This window comes from Sapajus apella, unplaced genomic scaffold, assembly GCF_009761245.1.
Source record: "Sapajus apella isolate SASKATOON/1434 unplaced genomic scaffold, GSC_monkey_1.0 scaffold1, whole genome shotgun sequence".
In the NCBI taxonomy this organism is placed as follows: Eukaryota; Metazoa; Chordata; class Mammalia; order Primates; family Cebidae; genus Sapajus; species Sapajus apella.
Genome location: NW_022436941.1, coordinates 17,156,583 through 17,172,386, shown reverse-complemented (window position 1 = coordinate 17,172,386; position 15,804 = coordinate 17,156,583). Strand labels below are relative to the sequence as shown.

At 33.7% G+C, this 15,804-nt stretch overlaps 1 protein-coding gene across 5 annotated transcripts in view; it reads right to left on the bottom strand.

The window, feature by feature from the left end:
* Nucleotides 1-15,804, bottom strand: part of CEP120 (centrosomal protein 120) — an 80,811-nt gene that overhangs the window by 15,791 nt on the left and 49,216 nt on the right. For all 5 annotated transcript variants that reach the window (XM_032267918.1, XM_032267759.1, XM_032267687.1 and 2 more), the window contains one exon: nt 8,883-8,981. In XM_032267918.1, coding sequence (XP_032123809.1) covers nt 8,883-8,981 — 99 coding nt within the window. The remainder of the gene's footprint in view (nt 1-8,882; nt 8,982-15,804) is intronic.

The following is a 15,804-nucleotide window of genomic DNA, read 5'->3' as shown; positions in this document are numbered from 1 at the left end:
TTTTCTAAACACAACTGTGCTTACACATTTCTAAGCATGGCTTTCACCAAATCCCACACTTTGATATGTCATATGTACACTATTTTTCACTTCAAAATATTTTCTAATTTTACTGTAGTCTCCAGTTTACCATGGGTTACGAGAAGTATACTACATAATATTCACTCATTTGGGGACATTTCCTTTGATCTTTTTATTTCTAGCTTAATGTCACTGTGGTCAGAGAACATATTCTCAATTACAGTCTTCTGGACTGTGTTGACAATTGTAGTTTAATCCAGCATATGAGCAACTTGGCTAAATGTTCTGTGTGCAGTAGAAAATAGTGTATATTTTGAATTTTTTGGATGAAATGTTCTAGAATATAACAATGGTTGTGTTGCTCAAATCTTCTACATTATTACTTATTTTCAGTCTGTTTGCGCCATAAGTTTTCAGGAGAGTTAGGGTAAAATCTTTAATCATTATTATAGATTTACCTATTTCTCTTTTTAGTTATATTGATTTTTTTCTTTATATAATTTGTTGCTGTGTTACCAGGTACATACAAATGTAGAACTGTTGCCATCTTCCAGGTAGATTAACCCCCTTTTATAATTATGAAAACTCTTGACCTACAATAAAATACCTCTCACCCTAAAGTCTGGTTTGCCTAATATAAGTACTGCTAGACCAGCTTTCTCTTACTTTGTATTATTGTAGTATATATTTTCCTTATGTTAGAATTCAACGATCCTATGTTATTATATTTAAAATGTATCCCTTACAAAACATATTGTGGACTTTTTAAAATTCAATTTTTAAATATCTGTCTTGAATGAGAGCGTTTGGTCCACTTATATTTAAAGCAATTGGTGATATGATATGTATAGATTTGAATCTTTCCATCTTATGATTTTCTACTCATTCCATCTATGTTCCTTCTTCTCTTTACTTTTAATCAAATATTTTGCCATTCAATTTTCACCCTCTATCTTCTTACGGATTCATTTTTTAGCTCTTCTTTTAGAAATATGTATCCCTCACTTAAAATCTAATTAGGACTTTTATAACTTCAGATAATGCAACATATTTTAAGCATTTCACTCTCTCTCTTCATATTTTTGTCATAAATTTTATGTATATTTTTAAATCAACAAATATTATTTTCCTACAACCAATATCCATTTACAGTTTGCCTATAAATGATATTTAATTTCCATTGTTCTTCACTCTTCTGCATTTCAACTTCTGCATTTCAAAATTTTCATTTTGGATTATTCTTCTTCTGCCTGGCGAACTCAAGTATTTCTTTTGCTTCAAATTTGCCATGACAAATTCTGCCAATTTTTGTCAGTCTGAAGTCTTTCATTTATGAAGAACACTTTTACTGGGTAACAAAATTTTAGTTCAGCAATTATTTTCTTTAGTACTTTAGGGATGCTATTTCACTGTCTTACAAATTCCTTTACTTTTGTGAAAAAGTAATCTGTGAGTCTTATCATTGCTCCTTTGAAGGCAATGTATCTGTCCACCCCTGCCCCCAACAGCTTTTAGGGTTTTTCTTTGCTTTTTGTCAGTTTTGCCCTGATGCATCTAGGTAGGTTTACTTTGTTATTTATCCTGCTTGCAGTTCATAGATATTTTTGAATCTATGAATTGATATCTTTTTGACTTTTGGAAAATTCTTAGCCAGCATCTCTTTAAATATTCCCTTCTCCCCACTCTTTCTCCAATTACACATAAGATAGTCTCAAAAGATATCACTTCTCTAATATATTTCTTCATCATATCACCTATTTTCTCGAGTATAATGATGGTAGTATTTCAAACTTCTTGTCTGATATTCTAAAATCTGAATTACACTTGTTGATTAAATTCTACTGAGCATAAGACATAAACAGGCACTCCACAGATGAAGAAATGTAAGTGGCATGGCAAAACCCTGTCTCTACAAAAAGAAAAAATTATAAAAATTAGCTACACATGGTGATATGTACCTGTAGTCCCAGATACTTGGGAGGCTGAGGTAGATAACCTAAGCCTAGGAGGTCGAGGCTGCAGTGAACTGTGAATGCTCCACTGCATTCCAAACTGGGTGACAGAGTGAGACCTTGTCTCAAAAACAAACATATGAAAAGATGCTCAAAGTTATTAGTCACTAGAGGAATGAAAATTTAAGCCACAATGTGACAGATACTATTTGGGGCCAATCAAACTGAAAAATCTAAGACATCAGACAATAGCCAATTGTTGGCAAAAATGTGAAGAACAGGAACAATTATATGCTACTACTGGGAATTGCAAATTAGTATAACCACTTTAGAAGATAATTATGTAATATTTAGTGCAGCTGAAGAAATGAAAGTCCCCTAGTACCAGAAATGCTACTTTTAGATATAAACACTAGAGAAACTCTTTACAGTTACTAATACATTCAGCATTCTTGTATCCTGGATAAAACATGTCCACTGAAAGAAGACTGGAAAAATTGCGCAATATTTACAGAGAATGATTCTATGTATATTAAAGTTCAAAACATACAAAACTAAGCCATGCTGTTTGCAAATAGACTTTTAATATATCTTATGTCACAAAATTATGACAAAAAGCAAAGGAATAATAAATACCCAATTCATGATAGTGGTTACCTCTAGAAAGAGAAGATACAGTTGAGAAAGGGACACAGAGAGCTTCCAAAGCATTCATAATGCTGTTTCTTAAACTAGGAGGCAGGTGGAAAGAGTAGCAGAACCTTCTTTGACATGTATATTTCATTTTAAAGTTATTTAAAAAGAAAAAAAGAAACATATCTGGACAAAAACAAACCAAACTGTCTTCTTTGGCTGAGGAGAGGATAAGATGTGATTTGTAGTGTTTATGTTATATGGTGTTGCAAAATTGGCTTTTTAAAAAATTTTTATAATGAGTATGACTGCAAGCAGAAGTAATAAAAGTTGATTATTAGCTTTATGTTACTCTGTAAAACTAAGTTTTTGATAAAATTTAACATTTTCTAAAATAAGAAAATTGTTTAAATGCTTTGAATTTTTAATCAAGTATAGGGCATTAATAATAATCACACACACACACACACACACACACACACACACAATTAGAGGTTAGTGAAAGAAGTCCTCTCCAGTGCCAGGTGCTCTGGGTTAAAGTCTCCTCAATCAAGTGAGTATAATCTTTATTTTGCCTTGGCTGCCTATAAATCCAGAGAGGAGATGTAAACATACATACACTAGACTAAACAGCGGCTAAAAAGTGGCCACTAGTTACTCTCCCACTCACACATACCATGTAAGTCTGTGGGAAAAAACTTACAACTAAACTAAGGAACTCAAGTAAAGTTTTCTGAAAATAACCCAGAGCTGACAAGTCAGTAGGAGGGCCTGGATGGTTTCAAGACACAGTTTTTAACCAAGACTTGGACCTCCAACTGTTTTCTTAAACAAAGATTTACATCCCATCCTTGGCTAAATTACGTATAAATTAATCAAATTAATTACTCAGAGCGGATAAGCAAGCGGCTGGACAAGATAGTGCTAATGTCAGCCAATGAAGTCTGTGTTGTTTTAACTAAATATATCAGCTCAGTTTTAAACAGATCTACTGTGCACAAATATGGTAAGGGACCCACACTCCTTCCCAAAACATTAGTTCTCTTTCCTGTCCTGGAAACAAACAAACCTACTTTGAAAATATCTGACATAAAATTGTTACATTTTCTACAACAAACACATACTTCATAACAATGCTTCATTTATTGTTTATAAAGTTGTAGGTTTTATTCTGCTTACATAATGATATTCTAACATGTCAAGAAATGTTTTTAAGTAAATATGCAAACATGTTATCATTTAGAGCACAAGTAGGAAAGCAAACAACTTCACTTGAGTATTTGTAGACCAGTGCCATTCAAGTATTTGTTTTGGTTTTAAAATATTTCCACAGTATATCAAAGAAAAAAAAAAAAAGGAAACTAAATTACCTCTTACAAGTCTAACAAGTAGAACTTTTAACTTTGTCCCATGATAGCAAACTTAAGAGTATCACTTCCTTGTCTTCTAAATCAGGACTCATTTTATGTTATGCTTATTTATATTTTACAGCTGTTGCCTTCCCAGTTACCAAAGAATAAAAAAGCTTACCACTGGGAGAAGACTTTTGTGGTTGTGAATCAAAAGAAAAAGTTTTTTCTAAATAATTAGGTTACATTTTTTAATTCACAAATTGACTATCCTAGGTCACCTCTGAGTAATGGAAATCTCTGTTTAAACATTCTTCTGGCAATGGGCATCAAGCATTAGGTCTTATTTCCAAGCTTTACCAGCTGGGTTTTGTCATTAACATTTATTAACAAACTAAGATATGGCTTTCACCGTCTAATCCGTACTACACAAATGTTTTGTATGGCCCTCCAGAGGGTTTTGATGTGACAAATTACTGGCAGAGATTACAGCCCCGTGGCTATTCACCAGAGGCAATGTAAAATTAACATGGTACTAATCCAATTTAAACAAGAAGTTACACAAACAATCTTCTGAACAAAATTAGATAGACGATTCCAAAATTACATTCAAGCACAATAAATGTGTTTTTAATAAAAAGTTGAAGGAAAAAATTCTGAATTTTCACACACATGAAATGTGCCAATTTGATGAAGTTATTAATTTTAATCTTACTAAAACAGTTAGTGGCAGAGCCCAATTCACTATGGTAATACCAAGGTCTATTACTTTTCTTCTTAAAGTGTTGCATCTCAGGTTAGTCTGCAGAACATCAATGATTCCTAGTGACCTCAAAATTTGGTTACAGTGTTGTCCCTAAAGCAGAAAGTTTTGTGGGATAAGGATTAAAATTGGTTTGGAATGAAAAAGCAATGAACATCTCTGCACTCGAAGAAGTTTTCTTTCACAGATTGTAAGTTTCAGAGTTGAACCACTAATTTAACACTTTTTTTCCTTTTCTTTACACTTACAGTAACTCAAGTCAAAGAAGGTATCTGAATGTTTGTGATATCCTCCTTATTAGCATCAAATAGCTAAAATTACTTTGCAATGCTTTTTGGGCAAGAGGGTAGGAAATATACAAGAAGAAGGTAAAATAGAAAATGGATTAAATGGAAAGATCCAGAAGATAACAAAAGTGTATGAGGATGTGTGTGTTAGAAAGGAGGGATTCTTGCATTGGAGCCTTTCACACTGAATCTTCTTTTAAAATAGACTACTTCAATACCACAGTGTAAAACTAATCAAAACCCAGGAATTTGGGGGATTCTATTCAGAACATTGTTTACTTATATTTTTTGAAACTAACTCAAATGGTGAAAAACTTAAAGAATGTAATCTATAATAGACATATATGAACATGACAAGGTAAAAAGTTCTTGCACAGATACTTCTCAATAAAAAACATGTCAATTATAATGAAATTCCGTTTCAATAGTTAATGATTATTCAGTTCCCTATAGAAAATGCCCTAAGCAATAGGTAACATTTTTCCACCTTTTCAGCTGATTTGGGTAATGTGTAATTGATGAATTACCATTGCTACTGTTCACTGCTCAGTTTCTTCAATGGAAGCAGTATCTTCCACTTCTTCCCCATCTATTCTCCATTTAAAAACTTGAAATGATTTCCCACCTAGAAGAGTTATTTGAAGCATTTTCTCTTTGAAATATTTCTTCCTTAGCTTTGAGTGACAAATGTGGTGATAGCCCCCAGTGATTCCTGGTTTTTCTAATACTTGCTGACTTCATTTACATTTCTTACCACCCTGCTATACTCTATCAGTCCTCCTAGGTGAACTTTAAGTTCCACATGGGATCAACTGCTATATACATAGCATCCCATCGTACGAAGCGCATAGCAGGCTCTCAATAAGCACTTGCTGAATGAAGGAAAGAATGAGTAAATGAACTAACTACAGATGTTTCTTCATCTCAATATACTCAAACTTGGAAAGTTTACCTACTAACACTCTTGCACATCTGCACATTTAGCCCTTACATATTTTTTTCTTCTGTACATTTTCTACAGAATGTCTATAATAACTATCACTGCATGAAAACATCCCCCAATTTGGCACACTCAAGAATTTTTAGTCACAAAGCCCTCTAGTAAAGCTACTGTCCAAGTAGGTCCCCACTGACTGAATGCAACACCACCACAGAACAGCTTTATGGCTAATCTCTTTTTAACAAGTTACTCACCATTTACTGAGCACATACTATGTATCAAACACTGTATTAAATAAACACTTAAAAACCACTCATTTAATTCTCAGAATAACCTGTGTGAGAAAATTTCTCGTTGTTCAAATGAAGAGACTAATCAGAGAAAGTAAATTCCCAAAGTCAGAGGTAGAACCAAAATTCAACCTAGCTCTCTTAACTCCAAAGCCATGTTCTTAACTACTATTTATGCTGCTTCTGATGGAGTTTATGTCTTGTTACTTTTAACAGCTATTCTCATCATATTTCCTTGGCCCCAATTCCACAGGGACTCCTATAATACTATATGCAACTTAACTATCTTGGCATCATGACTATGTATTAGCTGCTTCTCTCTCAAAATCACTTTCTCATTACCAGACCTGGTCTCTCTTGTGGTCAATGATGCCATTTTCCTTCTTAGGATATACCAACTCACAATGACCCCTGCCTCAATAATCTTGTCAGAGTGGCTAATTTTCTTCTTGAAATTCTTTCATTCCTTGACTTCAATGGACTGAGACCATAGTATCACGAAAGGAAAAGAGCCTGGAGCTGTATTCATCAAAAGGTTTCAATGCTAGGTCTGTCACTTAGTACCTATGTGATCACATGCAACTTAACTTCTTTCAGTCTCAGTTTCTTTATCTATTAGGCTGGTGCAAAAGTAACTGTGGTTTTTGCTGCTTTCACTTTTGCACCTTTACCATTTTACTTTTGCACCAACTGAATAAAATGGGAATAATATTACCTGCTATATAGCGATCTTTGTCAGGATTAAATGATAAATTCTGAAGGGCTTAGTGCTACCCTGGCACAAAGTAAGCCTTCGATACATACTACCTGCATCATTCTAATGATCTTCGCTTCCTCTACTTGTTATTGCCTTCATTAGCTTTCTTTTCTCTATCTTAAACGTAAGAATTCCAAGTTCTAGCTGGCACAACTTTAAACACTATCACTGCAAAGGACTCCTTTATATATAGTTTTAAGGCCAATCATTCTCCCAACAACATATCTATATTTCTAACTGGTAGCCGAATTTCATTCTGTAAAAATTAAAACATCCAATTTGCAAATCCTATCTCCTTCCCACCCTCCAAACAGCTTCTCAGTAACTATACTTCCAAAACCGGACCATACACGGAAGCTGGAGCCCTTGGCATCATATTTGACAAGACTCTTCTTGTTGCATTCCTACTGTTACGACTTAAGTTCCAGCCCTTATTGCCAGAAATGACTTAGAAAATGGGCCCTCCTCTGTTTTATAAGAACAGCCTATCCTCTCCCACTTCATGCCTCCTTGCTGTGATCATTCTATTCATTGTATTTACATTTCCCCCACTACTTTCCTAAATCACAACCAATTCCTCTACTAAAATCTTAAGTATCTATCTCCAGAGGTCTATCTCAAATAGCTCCTCTCCTATGACACCTTTCCAAATCCTATTAAATAGATGTACTTTCTCCTCCTGAGTACTCTATATGGTCTTTGTCAAGGCTCTTACTATTAGGTAGTAAATTTTATATTTATAGTTGCTTCTTCCTTATTACTAAATTGCAAGCTCTGTGATGGAGAGGCCTATGTCTTGCATATATTTACATCTGGTATAGCATTATTTTATACTTATTGTACATGTAAGACAGTGCTTTCAATACAGGAGATTCTTAGTACTACACATAATGTCTATCCTTAGTCTTGTCAGCATTTATATAATATAGTCACATGGTACATTATTTTATATTTATACATATATCTACCTGTCTTCATTTGTAATGCTTACAATCCCAACTCCTCTATCATGTATGTTAGGGCAAACTATCTACTAGTTTTTAATTCTCATGCAGACTAGTAGAACTCTATGAAAGTGGTAAACATTTAATATAATACCATAACAATGTTTAATAGTATTTGATGGTTATGGAGACATATTAAGAAAAATACAAACCTGAAAGACCCTATATGCTAAATTTCATTCAAAGGAAAACTGACCTAAATATTTTAAAGATATAATAATGGTTAGTTTATTCTAAGTTCGCTTTTCTTTAAAGAAAAGAGTTCTTTAAAGGGTTAGATTCAAAATAAAAATCTTACTCATGATTTCTTCAAATGATTAAGATCAGATATGACCAAAATTAAGATTAATTTCTTCTGACGCTAATAGCATTTGTTGATTGGTAGCAGGAAAGGAAAAAAATGTAAGAATTCAGAAAACTTCTATCAATGTTTTTAAACTTTTAAAATCATGCAAAAATTCCTGTAATTCCTTTTCTTAACTGAATTACTCTGTCTTCTTAAGAATAACATTTAAAATATATTCTTAAATTTGAGAAAATGTTCAAGTTACCCTTAAATGTTCTCATAAAAGACACTCCCAGTGGAAAGTTTAATCATAAGAAAGAAAAGAATGGTTGTTTCATAAGTGAAAGTAAAATAAATTATTCCCAGTTTCTTCTGGGGAAGGGGATAGGTGGTAATTTTTTAAAGACCTAATTGTTTCAGTTTCTAACTATAAAAAAGAAGGATCTTGCCTTTACAACATATTTTTGTAAAAGCCTCTAATCTCAAAAAATAGTAATATTCAAATGCAGACATCTGAATATAACAGATATTGCCAAACATGCGAACTTGCAAAGAAACAAGAGAAAAAGATATAAAAAGAATAAGCTATAAACTACATACCTGTTTAAGTCTGGCAAGTTCTTTCAAAGCTCGTCCCCACTGCTGCTTGTAATGTAGTTTAGACTTAGTTGCAGATTCCAACTTTCTTTCAAGTTCAACCTAACAGTGATTAAAATCATATCAAGTGAAACACTATACCACTGTGTACAACCACTGAAAGATAATATATACAAAGAGTCTGGCTTAAGAAAAGAGTTTATACAGTGTAACATACGACATCATCTAAAACTGTTATATAATTTACTATAAATATTATGGCACATGAACATTTTCTTGTTTAAAATATAGTCTTATTTTTATTGCCTAACAGTCTATCCTAAAAAGAACTGAATTAGTCTTAACCTCCAGACAGTTACTATAAATGTACTTAAACATATATATGATATAAAGATCATAGAGTGAGAAATACATTCATTTTTTACAAAAAGCAGTTCTGTTAACATTCCAATTTAACTGGCACTCTAACTCTTAGAAGCCAAATTTTCCTTTTGGAGGCCTATCTTCATATGGAATTTTGTCTTATGAAGACAGCCAGTACAGATGCTTTTATAACTATATTTTGGCAAAATCCTGGAACTCCGAAAACAGTGAAATGTTTTATCAGAAAGCAGTTTACTAAGAAACAGTACAAAGTCAAAAATATTTTAAGAATGTTAAAATAAACCAAGAGTAAGAAAAATAATGTTCCTTAATAACACACATTCTATTTTCTATTTTTCCTCAACTATATAAAGAAAAACACTAAAGTGATTCAATTAAAAATATGAATATTTATACTTGCAGCAGGCAATCTGTTGTACATGAACTGAAGCCAACTTGGCTATGTTTTGGAATGTACTCAGTGTTTCAAACCAAGTACCAAACAAATTCATGTAGCCAACAGACAGTTTTACTATTAAGTGATAATGTAATAATCTGTTTGAATTACAGTAAAACACTGTTACTCTAAACCAGACTAATTTTTACATCAAGTCTAGTTTTTCCCATACATATAGCTTCTAATGTTTTACAGAAAAACAAAAATGAAGACACTATCTGAAAATTCCAACTTCAGAAAACTCATATGAAAATAAAATGAAAAGGAAAGCAGATGGCCAAATTCCCTTCACAAAAGACCAGAACATTTTCTGCAGTAATAGATGACTACATGGAGTCAAGGTCTTTTCTGCTTTACAAATCCTTAGTGCTTGGATTTAAATGTGTTGACATTTCACAACTAGACTCAAGTATCTTAAGTTGAATAATACTGCTAAGATTATCAAAGATCATCTCTTCTACTTATGCCACACTACCTGGTCATTTAACAAGAAGCCATACCTCAAAAGAAAAGAAAAAAATATTTTTATAGCTGTGGGATAAAAGATAGTATTCAATTATACAAGCAATCATGTCCATGGGTCTTGGATACTAGATGGTCTTGTATACTTGATGAGCCCAAAAATGAGGGTTAGGCCAAAGATGAACCCAGAGGGATTATTTATACTCAATGCACCATCAGAAAAAAACTGTGGATAGATTATATCTGTTCTGCCATAATTATTAAAATAATTCACATTTGCAACGTCCCACTAATTTAAAACACATATACAGTTATAATTTCTTTATTCTTAATAAAATGTTGTAGCGAGTAAATCTGAGACACAAACCTCATTCTAATTCATTCCTATCCCCAAATCAATGATTTCTTTTTTTTTTTTAAGATACAGATGTCTATGTGATTCTAAAGAAATATATGGACCCAATTCCCAGAAAAAAATGAACACAACTAAAATTCTGATATAATTTTAAGGCATTCAAAGACCTTCAGAAGCATCTGTACTTATATTTTTCTTTAGGTTTTCTTGGTCATGATTGAGGTAATAAACCGTAAGCCAAGTTATATACTCCTGAAAGAAAAACTCAGCTCAGGACCTACAGTCCATTCAGAGGCTAGTAAAATTAAAAACACAGACTAAAATTCACTGGTTTCCAATCTCCTTATTTCTACCCTTGATATACTTACAATTCTATTTCTCTACTAGAAGTATGGCATTGTCTCTTAATCTGCTATTCCCAGGTCAATTCTGTCACAAGGAACTCTAGATTTCTCTCCTGGAATATTTTCAAATTCTATACCTTTCTATTCCTACTGCTACTTCCTTAGCCTAGGTTCTTCTCAACTCATCTTGACTGTAAGAGGTTCTCTCGTCTCTCCAGCCTCCCCAGCCTCAAATCTATTCTATCTACTAATCCTATAAAAAACACTATTAAATAAATCTACCATAGCTACTATTTATCTACAGTATTAAACCTAAACTACTCTGCTTAGGATTGAAGACATTCCAAAATATAGTATGTGTCCAACCTGTTCAACCTGCTTTCCTCAACAGGAAACCTTACTCCAACCAGGTTTATGTCCCCTGTGGCTTCCCCACTCTTTGCCCAAGTTACTTCCTGACTTGAGCCTGCTAATAATTTTTTTCCTCTGCTTACCTAAATCTTAAGGCTCAGCTCAGATTCTATCTCTACATGAAACTGTCTTAAAACTACTAGATTCCGAACACCAAATGGTGTCTATCACATTCCTTGGTGTTTGATTACTCAAGGTCATTCAGGAATGACCTTGAGTCATCTCCCTGAGTCATCTCCCAATTACCTTACAAACTCTTTAAGTGAAGCCTCAAAAGGATAATGTACTTTTTCTCTTCCTGTCTTTGATTTTTCTCTTATCTTTCCCATTTGCCCCAAGTCAGGGGTGGCATATAGTAGATACTCACCAACTATTCTTACATACATGAATTTCAGCTTGATTAAAAATATCCACATTGTTTCAATATATCTTCAGTCTTTTCAACCTCTGTAGGCCCTACTAAATTACATGCCTTCCATATTTCATTTAAAAAAAAATTTTTTAAACAGAAGGAAATAGTTTCAACATCAATATTATTTCATTTTTTACATCTCAATTATGTGTGTGTGTGTGTGTGTGTGTGTGTGTGTGTGTGTGTGTGTAGATCTCCTAGCTAAAATAAAACCATAAACTAGTATTCACTTCTTACACAATACAGGTTGAGTACCCTAATCCAAAAATCCAAAATCCAATACTTTTTAAGCATTGACATGACACATAAGTAATGCATCTCAGACTTCAGATTTTCAGATCAGGGATGCTAAACAGGTAAATACACTGCAAACATCCCAAAATTCAAAAAATCTAAAATTGGAAACACTCCTGGTCCAGAGCATTTTGGAGAAAGGATACTCAACCTGTAAAAAGAATCAAGAATTACATTTGCTAAAACTATATGTTTACGTTAACTTATTTTCACATCATTTCAGTAAAAAAAAAAAAAAAAAGGGAATATGCATATTACACTGAAAAGAATAGGTAATCAGACATAACCAGAGCTTTCAAATTAAATCAGATACTTTTAACTTGTATCTTTCTTTTTGTGCTTATCTCTTTGTCACTATTTTAAGAAATAAGATTCTGCCCTCTTCTGGCTCCAAAAAGATTTACAGAGAATTATCAGAAGAGCTGAAAAGCCTTGTTTCACTAGGCACTTAAACATGCTGGATGGAATATATTAAGTCTAAAATAGAAGCAATTAAATTATGTACTTTTCTCTCTCAATGCAAGCTCACGGTACTGCTTATACCTTTAATATGTTTAATGATTTTTATCCTTTTGGTAAAAGCATAGTTGGAAGGAATTTTTAAAAATCATTTAAAATTTATTTTTACTGTGGATATTACCTAGTCAACCAGTCTCTATTCAGAGATAAATAAGATAACACCTTTGTTACAATTTTGATTTCTGGTCTTTAAATTTCCCCAAGATAAAATGAAAGTACTCTTAGACACCCACGTAATAGATCTTGTGAAAATCGATGTGACATTATCCAATGTGTGTTTCAAATATTTCTGGTAGGTACTACAGAATTCATACTTATAAACACAGAAATACTTTAATACTTGGTTTTATCAAAAGAGAAGCGGAAAATGTCCAGCTGGATTCAAGTTTGCTGGTAGGAAAAATGAAGAGACAGCCGAAAGTGAATAAATGAAAAGACTGTCTAAATATGTAAGAAAAAGAATAAGACTGCAATTAAATCAATGTGGGGATAAATCAAGAGTACCCCAAGATAGCTTGGCAGTTAACAGGCTACAGAAACATTTACTGAGTTCAGAAACATAAGATGAAAAATATATTTCAGGGAGATGACTGAGTTTAGTTTTAGACATTCTAGGATATCTTAAAGACTGACCTCCAATGGTCCAGGAGATGGACACTATTTTCATAATACCAAAAGATGATTTTTCTTTTCCACTTTCATTCTTGTATGAATGTACACTGGAGTTTTGCAGAGGCTATGTAATGTGTAATATTACAACACAGTGAATTCAAAATCAGATATAAGAATTCAGACGTCTATTATCCAGACACTAAAGAGATTTGTAAAATAGTAAAACAATATCACTCTTCTCAATTTTTGTTTCAAGAAATAGTTATTTTTCATAAAAATGTTATATAGGTTATACACGGGTTTCCCCCCCACGCCGCCCCGCCATTTCTAATAGAGGGATTATCAATAAAGGGGCCCTGAGTCCAAAAAATTTGAGTACTGTTCTAAGGCATTCAAGAAAAGATGTTGGGTAGGCAGCTGATGGGTAGGCAGCTGAATACACAGGTCATAAGCCGGAGACAGGTCTTGTTCTCTAACACATATTTTCTGCACACTAGACGAATGATTTTTTTTTCTTAATGTAAAGATCAAGTTACTCTCCTTAAAACTCTTCAGTGGTATCTCATTATGTACTTAACTCTTTTATATACAAACACAGGATTTAAGTAAAACAATGTCCCAGGTTCTGTGCTTACCATTTTACAAATATTAAGTTTTTAATTCTGTTACTACCTCCATTTAAAAGATATGGAAATAAGTACAGAGAAATAAAGTAACTTGCCCAAGGTGAAAAAGCTAGTAAGTGGCAGAGCTAGGATTTGAACCAAGCTGATGTCACTCTTGTTCATACTGTTAACTACTATTATACTATAACTCTATTAGAATAAAAACCTAAACTCCTTGTGATGGCTTTAATGGCCCATACTTTGAATCTCATCTTGTACATTCTTCTTCCCTCACACTCTAGGATGGCCTTCATTCTCAACCTCAAACAATCCAGGCTTAGTCCCACTTCAGTTCCTTCGCAGCTATTCCCTGGACATACCTTCCATAGCTTTTCACATTGCTAGCTCCTTCTCTTCTCACAGATCCCAAATTAAAATGTTAGTTGCCTTCTCAAAGAGGCCTTCGTTAACCACCTTATGTGGAATGGTATCTATCCTGATCAGGCCAGCTACACTGCCACATTCAATATGACATCACTCTTTTTATTACTTTTATGTTTGACATAAACAAAAATGATCTTGTGTTCATTTATTTGTTTACTCCCTCTCTATAATGGATCTCCCTGAGGAATCTGTCTTGTTCAATGCAAGACTAACAATAATCCTAGGAACACAGAAGGTACTCAATAAATAGCTGGTGAAGTGATTAGCAGCAACTTAACATTTCAAAACAGTTTTGTGCCAAGATGACAACATGCCCTCTGTTAATTTTTGCTGAATAAATGAATATATGAAAATTCTGAGTAGCAAAGATGGTGCTGGTTCATAATCATGATTAACAAACGTTTACTCAGTGCTATAAGGTATAATGTATTGTCCTAAGAATCAGTAATATGAAAATAACTATAATACACTTTCTGCCTTGGAAGGTTTAGAATCGAGTTTGGATTACAGTAGTTCTGAAATATGTATAAAAAGCACACAATAAGTATTAAAAGTTCCTAAAGGAATCGAATCCACAGCCTAGTATCGGATTATAGTATCTCAACATAAGCTTTAAGGTTTTGAGAGCTGGCTTTATGAAGCTATTCCACAGTGTTTCTTTTCCTGCCGCACTTTAGCAGATACCGGACACTACTTCTCTCAAAGTACTCTTGGCTGTGATTGTTATTCTTTAGTCCATTTTTACAAACATGTAAATCTCTCACTCCCCAGTGCTTTTTTTTTTTCTTTTGAGACAAGCTCTTGCTCTGCCACCCAGGCTCAAGTGCAGTGGTGCGATCAGGGCTCACTGCAGTCTTGACCTCTCTGGGCTCAAGTGATCTACCCACCTTGGCCTCCTGAGTAGCTGGGACAACAGGTGCATGCCACCACACCCAGCTAGTGTATATTTACACACACATGTATATATTTGTGTATGTATATATACATATGTACATATATACACGTGTATGTGTGTATATCTATATATATACACATACATGTATACACATGTGTGTGTGTGTGTATATATATATATTATTTTCTGTAGAGACAGGGTTTCTCCCTGTTGCCCAGGCTGGTCTTGAACTCCTGAGCTCAAGCAATCTGCCCACCTTGGCCTCACAAAGTGCTGGGATTACAGGCATGAGCCACTGCACTCACCCTCTAGTGAGTCTACCATGGTCTTCATCAAAACTCATTTCTATTAACATCCATTATGCCAATCTTACAAACTTGGGGGTAATCTCTGACTTTTCTTACCAGATAAAATTTGAATTCTTTAACTTATCATCTAAGACCTTCCCCCAATGGCCAAAAATTACCCTTATTTCCAGCATTCTTTTATCAGCCCTATTTTATTTTGTAAACTAATACTACAGGTTCAGCATCTGTAGTCTGAAAATCCAAAATGCTCCAACATTTGAAACTTTTTGAGTGTCAACATGATGCCTGTATTAGTCTTTTCACACTGCTGGTAAAGATAAATCCAAGACTGGGAAATTTACAAAGGAAAGAGGTTTAATGGAGATCTCACAGTTCCACATGGCTGGGGAAGACTCACAATCATGGCAGAAGGCAAGGAGGAGCAAGTCACATCTTACATGAATG